General features: G+C 35.7%; 1 protein-coding gene across 2 annotated transcripts in view; it reads left to right on the top strand.

Moving 5' to 3' along the window:
• Window positions 1–14,451, top strand: part of LOC127868827 (protein DD3-3-like) — a 39,373-nt gene that overhangs the window by 19,824 nt on the left and 5,098 nt on the right. For both annotated transcript variants that reach the window (XM_052410911.1, XM_052410910.1), the window contains exons 6-13: window positions 3,770–3,959; window positions 5,793–5,956; window positions 7,369–7,516; window positions 8,378–8,485; window positions 8,826–8,991; window positions 10,569–10,752; window positions 11,148–11,219; window positions 13,617–13,788. In XM_052410911.1, coding sequence (XP_052266871.1) covers window positions 3,770–3,959; window positions 5,793–5,956; window positions 7,369–7,516; window positions 8,378–8,485; window positions 8,826–8,991; window positions 10,569–10,752; window positions 11,148–11,219; window positions 13,617–13,788 — 1,204 coding nt within the window. The remainder of the gene's footprint in view (window positions 1–3,769; window positions 3,960–5,792; window positions 5,957–7,368; window positions 7,517–8,377; window positions 8,486–8,825; window positions 8,992–10,568; window positions 10,753–11,147; window positions 11,220–13,616; window positions 13,789–14,451) is intronic.

The following is a 14,451-nucleotide window of genomic DNA, read 5'->3' as shown; positions in this document are numbered from 1 at the left end:
AGATCATGTTCAGACAATGGTTTTACTAATCTGTGTGAAATCATTATGATTCAAGTGTCATTGACACTTTTTAGAAGATAAAGGTTAGTAGGCGTTGTTCAGACCATGGTTTTACTAATCTTTTTGAAATCATTATGATTCAAGTGTCATTGACATTTTCTAGAAGATAAAGGTCAGTAGGCGTAAAAGGGAAGTCCAATTTTATTATCTTCATTGATTTAATTGCACTGAAAGCAAATCCTTGTTCTAGTAAATATTATAAGCTGAATTCTTTGATAATTTTTATTACATTTTTTACCTTAATGTGTTACAAATAAAGCACTACAATATGCAGCGGATTTCTTGAACATTTGTATGTCCCCCACCCACTATAGTGGGGGAAATATTGTTTTTGCCCTGTCTGTTGGTTGGTTCGTGTGTTTGTTTGTGCAAACTTTAACATTTTGCTATAACTTTTGCAATATTGAAGATAGCAACTTCACATTTGGCATGCACCTGTATCTCATGGAGCTGCACATTTTGAGTGGTGAAAGGTCAAGGTTATGATCATCCTTCAAGGTCAAAGTTCAAATATATAGCATCAAAGTGGCGCAGAAGGGGACATAGTGTTTCTGACAAACACATATCTTGTTTTGTATTAAATGAAAAATCAACAAATTACATTTGTCTCAAAATTGCCATTTGAAAAACAACAACATACAACTTCAGACACCTGACAAATATTATGTACCTATTGAAATTATATATTTCAGAATTGTTTTATTATATTATGGTTTGTGCATAAATATTATTACTTTTTTCTGAGATATACCTTACATATTTTATATTTTGTAATTATAACAAAGCATAACAGATATTGTACAATACCTTCACAAGCAATTCAATGGGAGGAAAAAGGGCGTCTTCATGTTTTTATTGAAATTGACAAAATAATGATAAAGAACAACATTTTATGCTAGTAAACTGAAGCCCATAAAAATAAAGTGGAAATAATATGAGCCGTGTTCTGAGAAATTGGGCCAAATGCATTCGCTAAAAGATATTCCCAGATTAGCATGTGCAGTCTGCAAAAACTCTTCATAGGCCAATCAAATATGACCTTTTCCCCTTCTATGGAAATTGTCATTTAAAGGAAGTCTCTTATAAATGAAAATCCAGTCTAGACGGAAATTGTTGTTCCTGATTAGCCTGCTCAAACTGCACAGGCTAATCTGGTACGATAATTAACAGACATACATTTAGCCTGTTTTTTTTCAGAGAATATTAGCTTATATTATTTTTGCTAGATTAATGTTGATCATTTTATTTCATATCTTTATTAAAATTATCAAACACCATCTTTGGGCTTAAGGATATTGATATAAATAAACACATGTATGAACATAATGACATTGAATGTGACAGGATTTTGAAAAGTGGCTTTTCTAAGTGGATTTATCTTGGCACTTCTAGAAAGCTTCGTAATCATGCTTTATCATACATGCACATGCATTATTGTTATTAATCACACACAAAATCTGAAGTGGTGTGGCTGGGTCTTATTTTGTCTTTTTAATTGTTCATATTTAGTCAGTAGATCTTAATATCCACTTGGTCCAGTCATTATTTCAATATAGGAATAAAAAGATGTCCTAAAAATGACCAGATGATGTCATCCATTAGCTAAGTGAAGTCATCTTATACATGTAGGTATATCATTTTAACTGGCTGAAGAAATTACTCTGTCAAGATATATTACACGGCTTATTTTTAATTCACCTAGCATGGTGCGATAAACTGACTGGGTAGTAAATTTCTATTGGGCACAGGCTTTTTAACCAGGTTTTCCGAAGGAAAAAACTGGTTATTAAATTGGGGAATGCGGGCGGGCTGGCTGGCTGGCTGGCTGGCTGGCGGAACAAGCTTGTCAGGGCCATAACTATGTCGTTCATTGTCAGATTTTAAAATCATTTGGCACATTTGTTCACCATCATTGGACGGTGTGTCGCGCGAAATAATTACGTCGATATCTCCAAGGTCAAGGTCACACTTTGAGTTCAAAGGTCAAAAATGGCCATAAATGAGCTTTTCCTGGCCATAACTATGTCATTTATTGTGAGATTTTAAAATCATTTGGCACATTTGTTCACCATCATGGGACGGTGTGTCGCACGAAAGAATCACGTCAATATCTCCAATGTCAAGGTCGCCACGACTAAAAATATATTTTTTTTAAAAACAAACTTACAAAGGGGGTTAATTTTGTTTGTTCATTTCAAAAGTTCAGTTTGAGTTTTCTCCCTTTATCAGATTTTTTTTTCACAATGAAAACCTGGTTTTGTGACAATTTTGTCCCTTGTTTATATTAATTTAAAGACTTTTTAAAGGCAGGAAGAAATTGTAAATTATAATTCCGTGTTTGTATGCATCTTTAAAGGGGGTCCTTAAGTCAATGCTTTGTTTATTTTTCAGGAAGATATTTCCTTTTGACGAGTACAGTAATATTTCATTTTTGAATGTATTTCTTATTTAGGCAAAGATCTGAGGAACAAATGATCAGGATTGGTTGAAACTTATTTTCCCTTTTTATCAACGATTGATATTAGAATTGTTGTCTAGGAGTTCCACTCTGTCAATTGTTAAGGGAGGGTTTGGTGTTAAGGGAGTTATTGCAATTTGATCAAATATATAACATTTTATAATTAATTTTACTGGTCTGTGTCACATCACAAGATTTTTTTTTTCTAAATGAAATGAAACTTTAAATGCATTACCTCTTCAGGGTTGACAAGTATGCGCATGTTCTGCTCCTGTGAGTCTTCAGGTGTTTATTGCCCCTTGATTAATAATTTGTCAGTCAATTATTTTTCAGCGAGTTAGTGCCCTTTTCCTAAAAATAAAACATTTACAAATGAACTTTTATTTTCCTTGAGAGATCTCAAAAATAAATGCTTTGAATTTGATGCTATTTAAATTTGATAATCTTAAACAGTCAACATGGGCATACTGTAACATAATTCCTCATCAGTGATTTTAGAGAGAGTTATTAACATTTTATTATAATTATACCCTCACAAACGAAGTTTAGGGGGGTATATAGGAGTGAGCTTGTCGGTCTGTCGATCGGTCCGTATTAAGTGTCCGCTCTCTAATTCAACTTGTTTTCATCCGATCTCCACCAAACTTGGTCAGATGTTGTATCTAGATAATGTCTAGGTCAAGTGCGAATATGGGTCATGCCGGGTCAAAGACTATAAGGTCAGGGGGGTTACTTAGTGCGTTTTAAACATTGAGCATAGTGTCCGCTCTCTAATTTAAGTAGTTTTTATCCGAGCTTAACCAGCCTTGTTCAGAAGTTGTATCTAGTTGATGTCTAGGCCAAGTTTGAATATGGGTCATGCCGGGTCAAAAACAGGGTCACGGGGTCACTTAGTGCTTTTTAAGCGTTGAGCATGGTGTCTGCTGTTTTTTGTGAAGACAACATGCAAAATATTCTGTGTCAATGCGGCATGTGGGGGTATTCGTCACGTCTGTGACAAAGCTCTAGTTTGTGTCTGTGTGAGATATTGGTCACTCATGATACAATTTGAAAACTTGACATCATCATTGTCTGTAAATGCAAATATTTTAACATAATTAAGGTCTTTTGTCATGTCAATATATTTGTATTCTCTATTAATCTTTCAAAGATTTATTGGCTTAATTTCTTGTTCTAATTTACCGATACATTGACAAAGCACATCAGGAAGAATCTAAATCAATTTCACTGATATTTTTATTGTATTTTCAGGCTTATTTAAGGCTGACCAAAAATTGAAGAAAAACAGCAAGGGTTATACCAGTGCAATACATACTCGACAAAATCCAAACGGAAACAGAAATGGCTATGAATGCCCAGAGGAGAGGGACTACTTTCCTTACTGGCACCCAACCCAGTGGAAGGATATTGCAGTGCTTGCAGAAAATAGTTCCATGTGCAAGTATGTGGTTTCAAGATTTTTGGGATCAACTTGAATGGTGCTGTTGAGTGACATAATGTATTGATTTTTGGTATGTAAATCAAACAAATGGTTTCATCAGCTGTTAAATAAAACTGATGAAAACATGTATGAACCTTACCCAGTAGTAAGTTAGTCTAATAAATAGAAGTTATATCCCAAGCCTATTTTAATTAAGTCCGTATACATATTAATCATGAAAAGAACGGAAAGTAAGTCTTAAATTTAGTAAAAATTTTCCTCTAATGATTTTCTACATGAGCTTGTATCATGTTCTTGATTTAAGCAGGATATCTAGAGAATGACCTTACATCATGTAAATATGTATACTGGTGACTCAGATAAAAAGGATTATGACTTAAAGGTTAATGTGTTCAAGGTAGATTTCAGAGGAGCTTGTTTATCAAATTGATTTTCCACAATATCTAGATAATGCCTATGGTCATATAAATTAGTATGCTTGTAAGTCTTGAGGGAAGAATAAGCTTAAGCGGTGTCCATATCAAGAAAGCAAAGGTCAAGGTCATTATGGGGCTTCAGTATTTAAAACTATTGAACATAGTTTAACATATAGAGTAGTTGGCTGCTAATGTTAGTCAGGGACAAACATGTTTCACAAACATATCCTTTTTTGAAAGTGTTGAGCTTTTGTGAAACTTTTGTAGTTAGAAAGGCAGATTCCACCCATGTTTTTATGCAGTTAAACTGTCCAGTGTGTCAGTATGTGTGTATGTATGTATGTCAGTCTGTCCGTCCGTCCGAAAACTTTAATGACCATAACTTTTTCAATATTGAAGATAGCAACTTGATATTTGGCATGCATGTGCATCTCACGGAGTTGCACATTTTGAGTGATGAAAGGTGAAGGTCAAGGTCATCCTTCAAGGTCAAATGTCTAATATATGGCGTCTGTCCGTCCGTCCAAAAACTTTAACATTGGCCATAACTTTTTCACTATTGAAGATAGCAACTTGATATTTGGCATGCATGTGTATCTCATGGAGCTAAACATTTTGAGTGATGTAAGGTGAAGGTCAAGGTCATCCTTCAAGGTCAAATGTCAAATATATGGCGTCTGTCTGTCCAAAAACTTTAACATTGGCCATAACTTTTTCAATATTGAAGACAGCAATTTGATATTTGGCATGCATGTGCATCTAATGGAGCTGCAAATTTGAGTTGTGAAAGGTGAAGGTCAAGGTCATCCTTCAAGGTCAAATGTCTTATATATGGCGTCTGTCGGTCCGTCCAAAAACTTTAACATTGGCCATAACTTTTTCACTATTTAAGATAGCAACTTGATATTTGGCATGCATGTGTATCTCATGTAGCTGAACATTTTGAGTGGTGAAAGGTCAAGGTCATCCTTCAAGGTCAAATGTCAAATATATGGCGTCTGTCCGTCCGAAAACTTTAACATTGGCAATAACTTTTTCAATATTGAAGATAGCAACTTGATATTTGGAATGCATGTGTATCTCATGAAGCTGCACATTTTGAGTGGTGGAAGTTCAAGGTCAAGGTCATCCTTCAAGGGGTCAAAAAAATAATAATTTCAAAGCGGCGTTCTCATGAAGCTGCACATTTTGAGTGGTGGAAGTTCAAGGTCAAGGTCATCCTTCAAGGTCAAAGGTAATTTGTTTTTATATATTTCAAAGCGGCGCAATAGGGGGCATTGTGTTTCTGACGAACACATATCTTGTTTTTGCAAAGTTTCACATCTGATTGAATATGTATTCATAGCAATATGTATTTACACAATCCAATCGAAGTTTACTGTTTGCTTTATGAATTCTGAAGCAATGCTTTTTTCAGTCATTACACTTCAAAGAGTTTTAACACCCAACCATACCACAGTTGTGTGGAGCTTTGGCCAAGCGGGAAGAGGAAACATGCTTCGCGCTGGAACAACGAGGCAGAGTGTACAAAAAACAGCGGTCGCTGGATACAATTCTATAACTACCTGGAGAAAGCACCAGGTCAGTACAAATTCTTGACATGTGGTTTGTTTAGTGCAATTTAAATTATCTCAATTTTTTTAATTTTATTGCTATTTATTTTTAATTGTGATGTTATGAGGATAATTATTGTGTACACTTAAATGTTTAATGACTAACTCTGGGTCAAGTTTGTGGTTTGTAGCTCCTAAACACTGGTTTGAACTTTTTAAGCCTTTTTTCACTGTTCAAATGCAGTAACCTCATTTTGAGCTTGGCTTTTTTCGCAGAAAACCCAAGGTATTGTCATAGCCAGCTCGTCGTGTCCGTGCCCGTCGTCATCCGATTAAACCTTAACATTTTGTTAAGATTTTGAACATTGCTTCTAAAATAAAAGTGCTTCCACCTACAACATTGAAACTTAATATGTAGCTGCACCTTGATGAGTTCTACACACCACACCCATTTTTGGGTCACTAGGTCAAAGGTCAAGGTCACTGTGACATCTAAAAAAAAAAAAAAATCTGACAAGCTTTTGCAGCCGAGCGTTGCACCAGTTATGCGGTGCTCTTGTTAATCAATTGTGTGTGTTTGGTGTGTATTTGTGTGTCTTGTGGCATACATTTGTTTTGTGTCTCATTATTTGGCAGTTGATTTCTGCTATTAATTAAAGGACCACACGCTTTAATTTGGTTTCTCTCCTGCAGATGCAGTTAAAGTTTCCATTTGTGATTATATTTGAATACATGGCTATTGGGCTATATTTGTTGCAATTTATTTGTCATTGTTACCCATTATTTAAAGTTTCAGAATGGTGTCAATCAGAGCCATACAAGTAGTGTAAGGTTGTGTACAATGTACCACTGTAGTTCTGTTATATCTAAATCATTTACATTTGTAATAAAAAATATTACCCTGCCGTTTGTATTTGAATCATTTTAATAGATGGTTGATCTGAGGATAAGTTTCACTGAAATGTCTAAAATTTGGAGTATGCTTGTGCATCATTATTTATTTACTGGTTTTAACAATTTAATTATTTTTTTCATTTATGTTATAACAAACGTGATATTTTTCTGACACTAACCACAAATGTATGTTAAACATTTGACGGTTTGATTTGGTTGTGTTGTGCTAAAATGTTAGGCCTGACACTATTTCAAATGAAACCACTGATTTAAATTACCATTTATACGTATCAATAAAAGATCTGACATGGTCTCTGGGAAACTCTCTGGGCTTAATGCATGTGCAGTCAGCACAGACCAATCATGAACAAAAATGTCCGTCTAGACTGGATTTTACTTTCTTTTATAATGAAAATTTCCATAAAAACATAACTTGTCTTCCCAGATTAGCCTGCCAAGACTGCACTGGCCAATTTGGAATATTACATGACACACATGCAATAGCCCTGTTCTGCGAGACACTTTCCACTAATTAATCCTTTTTAGCATTCACTTCTGAAGCGGCATGTGTGGCAGCCAGTAGTGGTAAGGTCCGGTACATCTGGGGGGTGCCTCATGACGCCAGTGATGTCAATGCCAAACAGTGCCTTGTTGCCCTGGGAACGGTAGACTGCAAGGCCGCTCCTTGGTCCAGGTATGGCACAGTTTATATGAGCCTCACTCTGGGAACATTGGGTGTAATTGATGTGCACAAAGTGTTGTCCTAGATAAGCCTGTGCGAGTCAGCTAAGAAGAGACTTCCTTTAAACAAAATTACTATACATTTGTGTTGTCTCTGATTAGCCTTTGCAGACTGCACAGGCTGATCTGAAACAACACTTTATGCACATGCATAAAGCCCTGTTTTCAAACAGCTAGGCTCATATATTTTGTTGGGAATATGTTGTAATCTTTAACAATTGACGCTGTTCAAATTGGCTAAGCTAGCTAAGTTGGTAAGCGCTGGACTGCAAATCGGAGGATGACAAGTTCAGATCCTGTTACAGCAATATACATGTAACTAAGTTAAATTTGTGTGGAGATTGATTATGAAGTTATGTTTACAGCCATTCTTTCCCTTCAAACCCTGATTTTTAATTAAAAGTTTTCCATCTAGTAATGAAATTAGAACATACTGGGAGTTAAGCTATCCAGAAAAAAGTCTGAGTAAGTTAACCGACCATTGTGAAAGTATGGAAATACTTTCAAAAATGGCAAAAAAACCAAATAAACAATTTTTTGCTTCAGAAACAGAGTGATAGGGAATGGTAAAATGGGCGCATTGAATTGGCAAAGCTCAGGGGCACGGTATCTGCCCATATTTTCAATGTTTTTTCTTTATTTTTAATGTCAAATTCAATGAGAACATTTAAGATATGGAGAAAGAATCAGTAAATTCAAGCTTAAAAATGTCATAGAAACAAAGAACTGGTATTTCCTTCCCTCAAATTGTAACTTATTATAGAATTGTGTAGAAGTTTATATATTATTATTTGTTAATTTTGTCCATGTTCAGGTCAAACCACTTGGGGAATGGGAGAGGGGATGGTCTGCCACTTACCTACACATGGACTCTCCCATATTTTCCATCATCTCATGATCACAAGTGTGTCCTAAGAATGAGGTCAGTATATGTGTATTGTGTAGTTTATAAGGTCCTTCTGTGCTTTAGACTGCATTATGGACGTGGAGTGTGCCCAGGTACTTCATAATTTGCTGAACAAAAATGTTGACAAATTTTGAATTGTATCTGCAATTTCTGGTATTTAGGTTTGACCCAAAGATATTCAACTTTGATGTGAAGACTAGAGTCCCACAAAAAACTCCAACTGTATCATTTAATTTTCAATAAAATGTTTGTCATTCAAGGAACAATACAGTCTTGTTAATTGTTGCAAGTGCAATCGATTCTCGTTAAGTTGTTTCTCATTCAAGGTACAGTACAGTCTTGTGAATGGTTGCAGGTACAACATCAGCACAGATGATTATGACCCCTACAAGACCAACTCCCAGTTTGACCAGGTGGGCAATGTCCAGTCCCCTGTGCAGAACAACATTCAGATAGACGTGGGTGGACCCACAAAACTCCAGATGGCCCTTAACACTGACCAAACAGGACGAGTGTTTGAGGTATTTCTCTGAAGAGCATGAACTGGACAATCCAGGCTATGTGCAAATGAGCCTTGTTTTGGGAAAACTGGACATAATGCATTTGTGTAAAGAGTTGTCACAGATTAGCCTGTGATGTCAGCGCATTTTCATTTATAAGAGACCTCCTTAAACGTTAAGCGGAAAGAGTTGTCACTGAATAGGCAAGTCTGGGACAATACCTTGCGCATATGCATTAAGCCTAACTAAGAAGAAATGCTTAATGTGGATCAGCCCGTGTGAATCATCATATGGCAATCTTCAAATATAGATACATGTCAATGAAAAGTGCTTTCATAGTTTAACCTATGCTTACTGCATAGGCTGATCAGGGTTGAAATGTGCATTTTTTTGTCACGTTATTCTTAATGTGAAAGTCATCAAATTGTACGAAGGCCATTTGCTTTGTTCTTCTCTGTCATGATGTCCTTAATTAATACATTTGGAACACAATAATGCAATAATCAAGATGTATTATTTGTTTAAAATTGTCATATTAAGTTAATATGTTACTTTTGTCCCAACCATAATCCTCACTTTAAGGTCAAGAGGATAGTGGACACTTGAGGTTTTGACGTTTGTGTGTATTCCTGATATTTTTTGGATGTAATGAAAGAATTTTAGTTCTAAATAATGTGGCATAATTAAAAATAACAGATAAACTATACACGTTCTAGGGACTTTTAGTTATTTTCAAGGAACTTTGTGAATCTTTGTTTAATACTGTTTTTATGCTCCCCATATATATATATATATATATGGGGAGCATATAGTTGCCAGTTTGTCCTTCCGCACTTCCGCGCTTCTGTACTTCCGTATGGTCACACTTTTGTTACAGTTTCTCATAGCACCTTCAATACTGTATCGATCTCTTTCATATTTGGCATGTAGATACCTTGCATGGACCTCTACCTTTTGATGACGTTTGAGGTCACTGGGGTCAAGGTCACCAAGGCTAATAATAGACTTTTGTTACAGTTTCTCATAGCACCTTCAATACTTTACCGATCTGTTTCATATGTGGCATGTAGGTACCTTGCATGGACCTCTACCTTTTGATGACATTTGAAATCACTGGGGTCAAGGTCACCAAGGCTAATAATAGATTTTTCTGTCACACTTTTGTTACAGTTTCTCATAGCACCTTCAATACTTTACCGATCTCTTTCATATTTGGCATGTAGGTACCTTGCATGGACCTCTACCTTTTGATGACGTTTGAGGTCACTGGGGTCAAGGTCACTGAGGCTAATATTAGATTTTCTCAAGGTCTCACTTTTTCCACACAATTAACCCATATATCGACAAAGCATCATTGGGGAGCATCCATCAGTTTTACTGATATCCTTGTCTCTAAATGTCTCAAGAAAAAAAATCTTGGCCAATAGAATCTTTTTGATCAGTGATTGAAACAAAAACTTAAACAAAATCTAAAATTACATGTTCATTATATAAACAAATTTCTCTTTTCAGTTAATTTCTTCATAAGTGCTTATTGCATCAATGTGTTTCTTTTCCAAGGTAAAATAAAATATCCTTCTATACAAAATCCGTTTCAGGATAGAAGTCATGTCTTCAATCTTGTTAGAAGACCAGCTGGTCTGGACAATGAGCGCATCTATAACCTGAATACACGAGGCAAGCGCGGGAATATTGTGCAGGTATACCCGGCCGTAGAATACGACTTCACACCCAACAATCTGCGCATCACTGACAGAGACCTTGTGCATATACAGTGGACAGGTAACTGTTTAACTTTATGAGGATTTAGTGTAAGCCTATTTTCATTAGCTTAATTCAGACTATTCAATTACACAGTTGAATCAATAAGATAACAAATGATCCCATTAATATTTTTTTTACTCCAATTCTTTTTAATACAGGTATTTATTTTAATCTTTTTTCAGAATTTCATTTACATTTAAAATTGGAATGGCTCCAAATGTAAAATGTCTTACACAGTAATTTATGTCGAGTATGTTGTGGCAGTAAAGGGCATGAATGTGAAGGATCACATTGTTAATTAATTAAAATGAAATTAAAACATTGAACTGTTATGTTAATATCTTATGGAATTTGTAAGACAGGTAGCCGTGAGTCACATAAGAACAATAACACAACAAACATGAATGTTCCAGGATCAAATACACATAATAATGATGAACCAGGTGGAGATGGTGATACAGGAAATGATGGTGAGGGGACTGCAGGTAAACTGGTCAAAATCATTTATATTAAATGAGCCTTGTTCTGGGAAAATGGGGCTTAATGAATGTGAGGATAGTGTTGTCCCAGATAAGCCTGTGCAATCAGCACAAGCTTATCATTGACAGCGCTTTCACCCTACTGTTGTTTTAAGTTGCAACGAAGATACTTCCTTTAAACGAAAAAAAGCTCATGCATTGAACCCAGATTGAAGCTCAAATATTGGGTATGATGATACCAAGGAAAATGAGAATTTGATCCATAGGTCATTTATTAACAGGGAATGATAATTATGATTTCAAGGGAGGTAAGTATTAAAACATTTTTGCAAATTTTATGAAAATGTTTAAAATTTGGATTTCAGATAGAAACTCAAATCGGATTCATTTACAATTCTTTTTAAAATCATTCAGAATATAAATAGAAACAAAGAATATAAATACTTTAATTTTTAGCTCATCTATTTTTTGAAAAAAAATTATGAGCTATTGTCATCACCTTGGCGTCGGCGTTGGCGTTGGCGTCCGGTTAAGTTTTGCGTTTAGGTCCACTTTTCTCAGAAAGTATCAATGCTATTGCATTGAAACTTGGTACACTTACTTACTATCATGAGGGGACTGGGCAGGCAAAGTAAGATAACTCTGGCTTGCATTTTGACAGAATTATGTGCCCTTTTTATACTTAGAAAATTGAAAATTCTGGTTAAGTTTTGCGTTTAGGTCCACTTTTCTCAAAAAGTATCAATGCTATTGCATTCAAACTTGGTACACTTACTTACTATCATGAGGGGACTGGGCAGGCAAAGTTAGATAACTCTGGCGTGCATTTTGACTGAATTATGTGCCCTTTTTATACTTAGAAAATTGAAAATTTTGGTTAAGTTTTGTGTTTAGGTCCATTTTATTCCTTAAATATCAAAGCTATTGCTTTCATACTTGCAAAACTTACTAATTATCATAAGGGGACTGTGCAGGCAAAGTAATGTAACTCTGACTGGCATTTTGACAGAATTATGTGCCCTTTTTATACTTAGAAAATTGAAAATTTGTTTAAGTTTTGTGATTAGGTCCACTTTATTCCTACAATATCAAAGCTATTGCTTTCATACTTGCAACACTTATTAACTATCATAAGGGGACTGTGCAGGAAAAGTTATCTAACTCTGACTGGCATTTGGACGGAATTATGGGCCCTTTATACTTGGTTAAGTTTTGTGTTTTGGTCCACTTTACTCCTAAAGTATCATAGATATTGCTTTCATACTTGAAACACTCGCAAACTATCATAAGGGTACAGTAAAAGGACAAGTTGCATAACTCTGGTTGTCATTTTTACGGAATTATGGCCCTTTTTTGACTTAGTAACTTTGAATATATGGTTAAATTTTGTGTTTCGATCCACTTTACTTCTTAAGTATCAAGGCTATTGCTTTCAAACTTCAAATACTTTCATGATATCATGAGGTTACTGTACCTGGCAAGTTGAATTTTACCTTGACCTTTGAATGACCTTGACTCTCAAGGTCAAATTAATAAATTTTGCTAAAATTGCCATAACTTCTTTATTTATGATTAGATTTGATTGATACTTTGACAAATTTACTCTTACCTGACATACCACAATAGACTCCACCCAAACCATTCCGTGTGCCCTCCCCCCCCCTCCCTCCCCCCCCCCCTAATTTTTTTTTTTTTTTTTAAGATAATCTCACACCCTCGCACTATACCCCCCCCCCACCCCACCCCCAATTTTTTTTTTTAAACGGTTAAAAAATACAAATATTTATTTGTATTATTTAATGTTTGAAATACTGTCCAACCATCGCACCCAAGAATCCCCCCCCACCCCCCCCTCCCCCACCCGAATCCCCCCCCCCTAAATTTTTTTCTTTTTTTTTAAGGTCATCTCACAAATTACCACCACACCCTCACACTATACCCCTCCCACCACCCCACCCCCCCCCCCCCCCCCCCAATTTTTTTTTTTTTTTGAAACGGTTAAAACACACAAATATATTTATTTTTATTATTTTATGTTTGAAATAACGTCCAACCATCGCACCAAAGAATCCCCCCCCACTCCCCCCCCCCCCCCCCGAATTATTTTTTTTCCGTTTTTTTTCGCATTTTTGGAAGATAATGTAATAAATTCCACACCCCCACACTATACACCCCTCTTCACTCCACCCCTCCCTCCTTTGTGATTGAAAATGAGAGTCCCTTCACCTTTAAAAAGAAAATAGATGAGCGGTCTGCACCCGCAAGGCGGTGCTCTTGTTAATTTTAAACATTGCCATGAATTTTTTAGTATAGGTAATTAGATAAAAACTAATATAATTTTTGTCATAAAAAAACTTCAATGTATACACTGCTCTAATCCAATGACTCAAATTCATTTTAAAGGCACTGACAGAATCAACATTGCTCAGATTGGGGACCGCAACGATAACCTGCCTCTGACCTTCGAGAAGTCAACCATGTGGAACAATGCAGATATTGTGTGGATGCATCATGGGAAGACGGACATTTCTCCAAAAGATCTAGCACTCGAGATGGCATCATCTGGCTACTACAGGTTTGTGAAAAATTAGTTATGTCACGCAAAAAGGGTTCTTATGCTATATTTTCCCCAGTGCAGTCTATCAATTGATGCAGTCTGATGAGGAGCTTTATTGTCTGATAATAAGACTGCCTAATCTTTCGTGACTCAAAGGCAGACATGGAAGCTCTTGACTAGACTATCAGAATGTACAGGCCAGTCTAGAATGCATGCTGAATATGGTAAAAGACCCATTTGTGAATTACACAGCTGAAATATAACACAGTTTGTGTGATTATTGTAGAACGTTACTACAAATACTTATTATATTGTTAATATCTGTTTTACATTATCATAGCATATGTACAGTTACAGGTGTAAGTTGTCAGTTGTGTAAATACCCTTTAAATGTTGTAAAATGCCCTCTAATTCCAAATTGTAAATACAGTGGAACCCCTCTAAACCGGACAACCCCGGGACTGAGAGGAAATTTCAGTTTAGAGAGGATTCCGGTTTAGAGGGGACATTGACTATCTAACTTTCAGAAAGTCAATTACATGTACATAGCCTAATGTGGAAAAAACACTTTCAGAAATTTTAATAGTTTATTTACATATATGAGCAATATCAGTCACAACATAAATCAAACAGTGCAACCTGAAAAACAAACTATTTTATACATGTATGCATTTGTAAGGT

The sequence above is a fragment of the Dreissena polymorpha genome, chromosome 2 (assembly GCF_020536995.1).
Source record: "Dreissena polymorpha isolate Duluth1 chromosome 2, UMN_Dpol_1.0, whole genome shotgun sequence".
Taxonomy (NCBI): domain Eukaryota; kingdom Metazoa; phylum Mollusca; class Bivalvia; order Myida; family Dreissenidae; genus Dreissena; species Dreissena polymorpha.
Note: the sequence above shows the minus strand (reverse complement) of the source record. Positions and strands in the feature narration are given on the sequence as shown.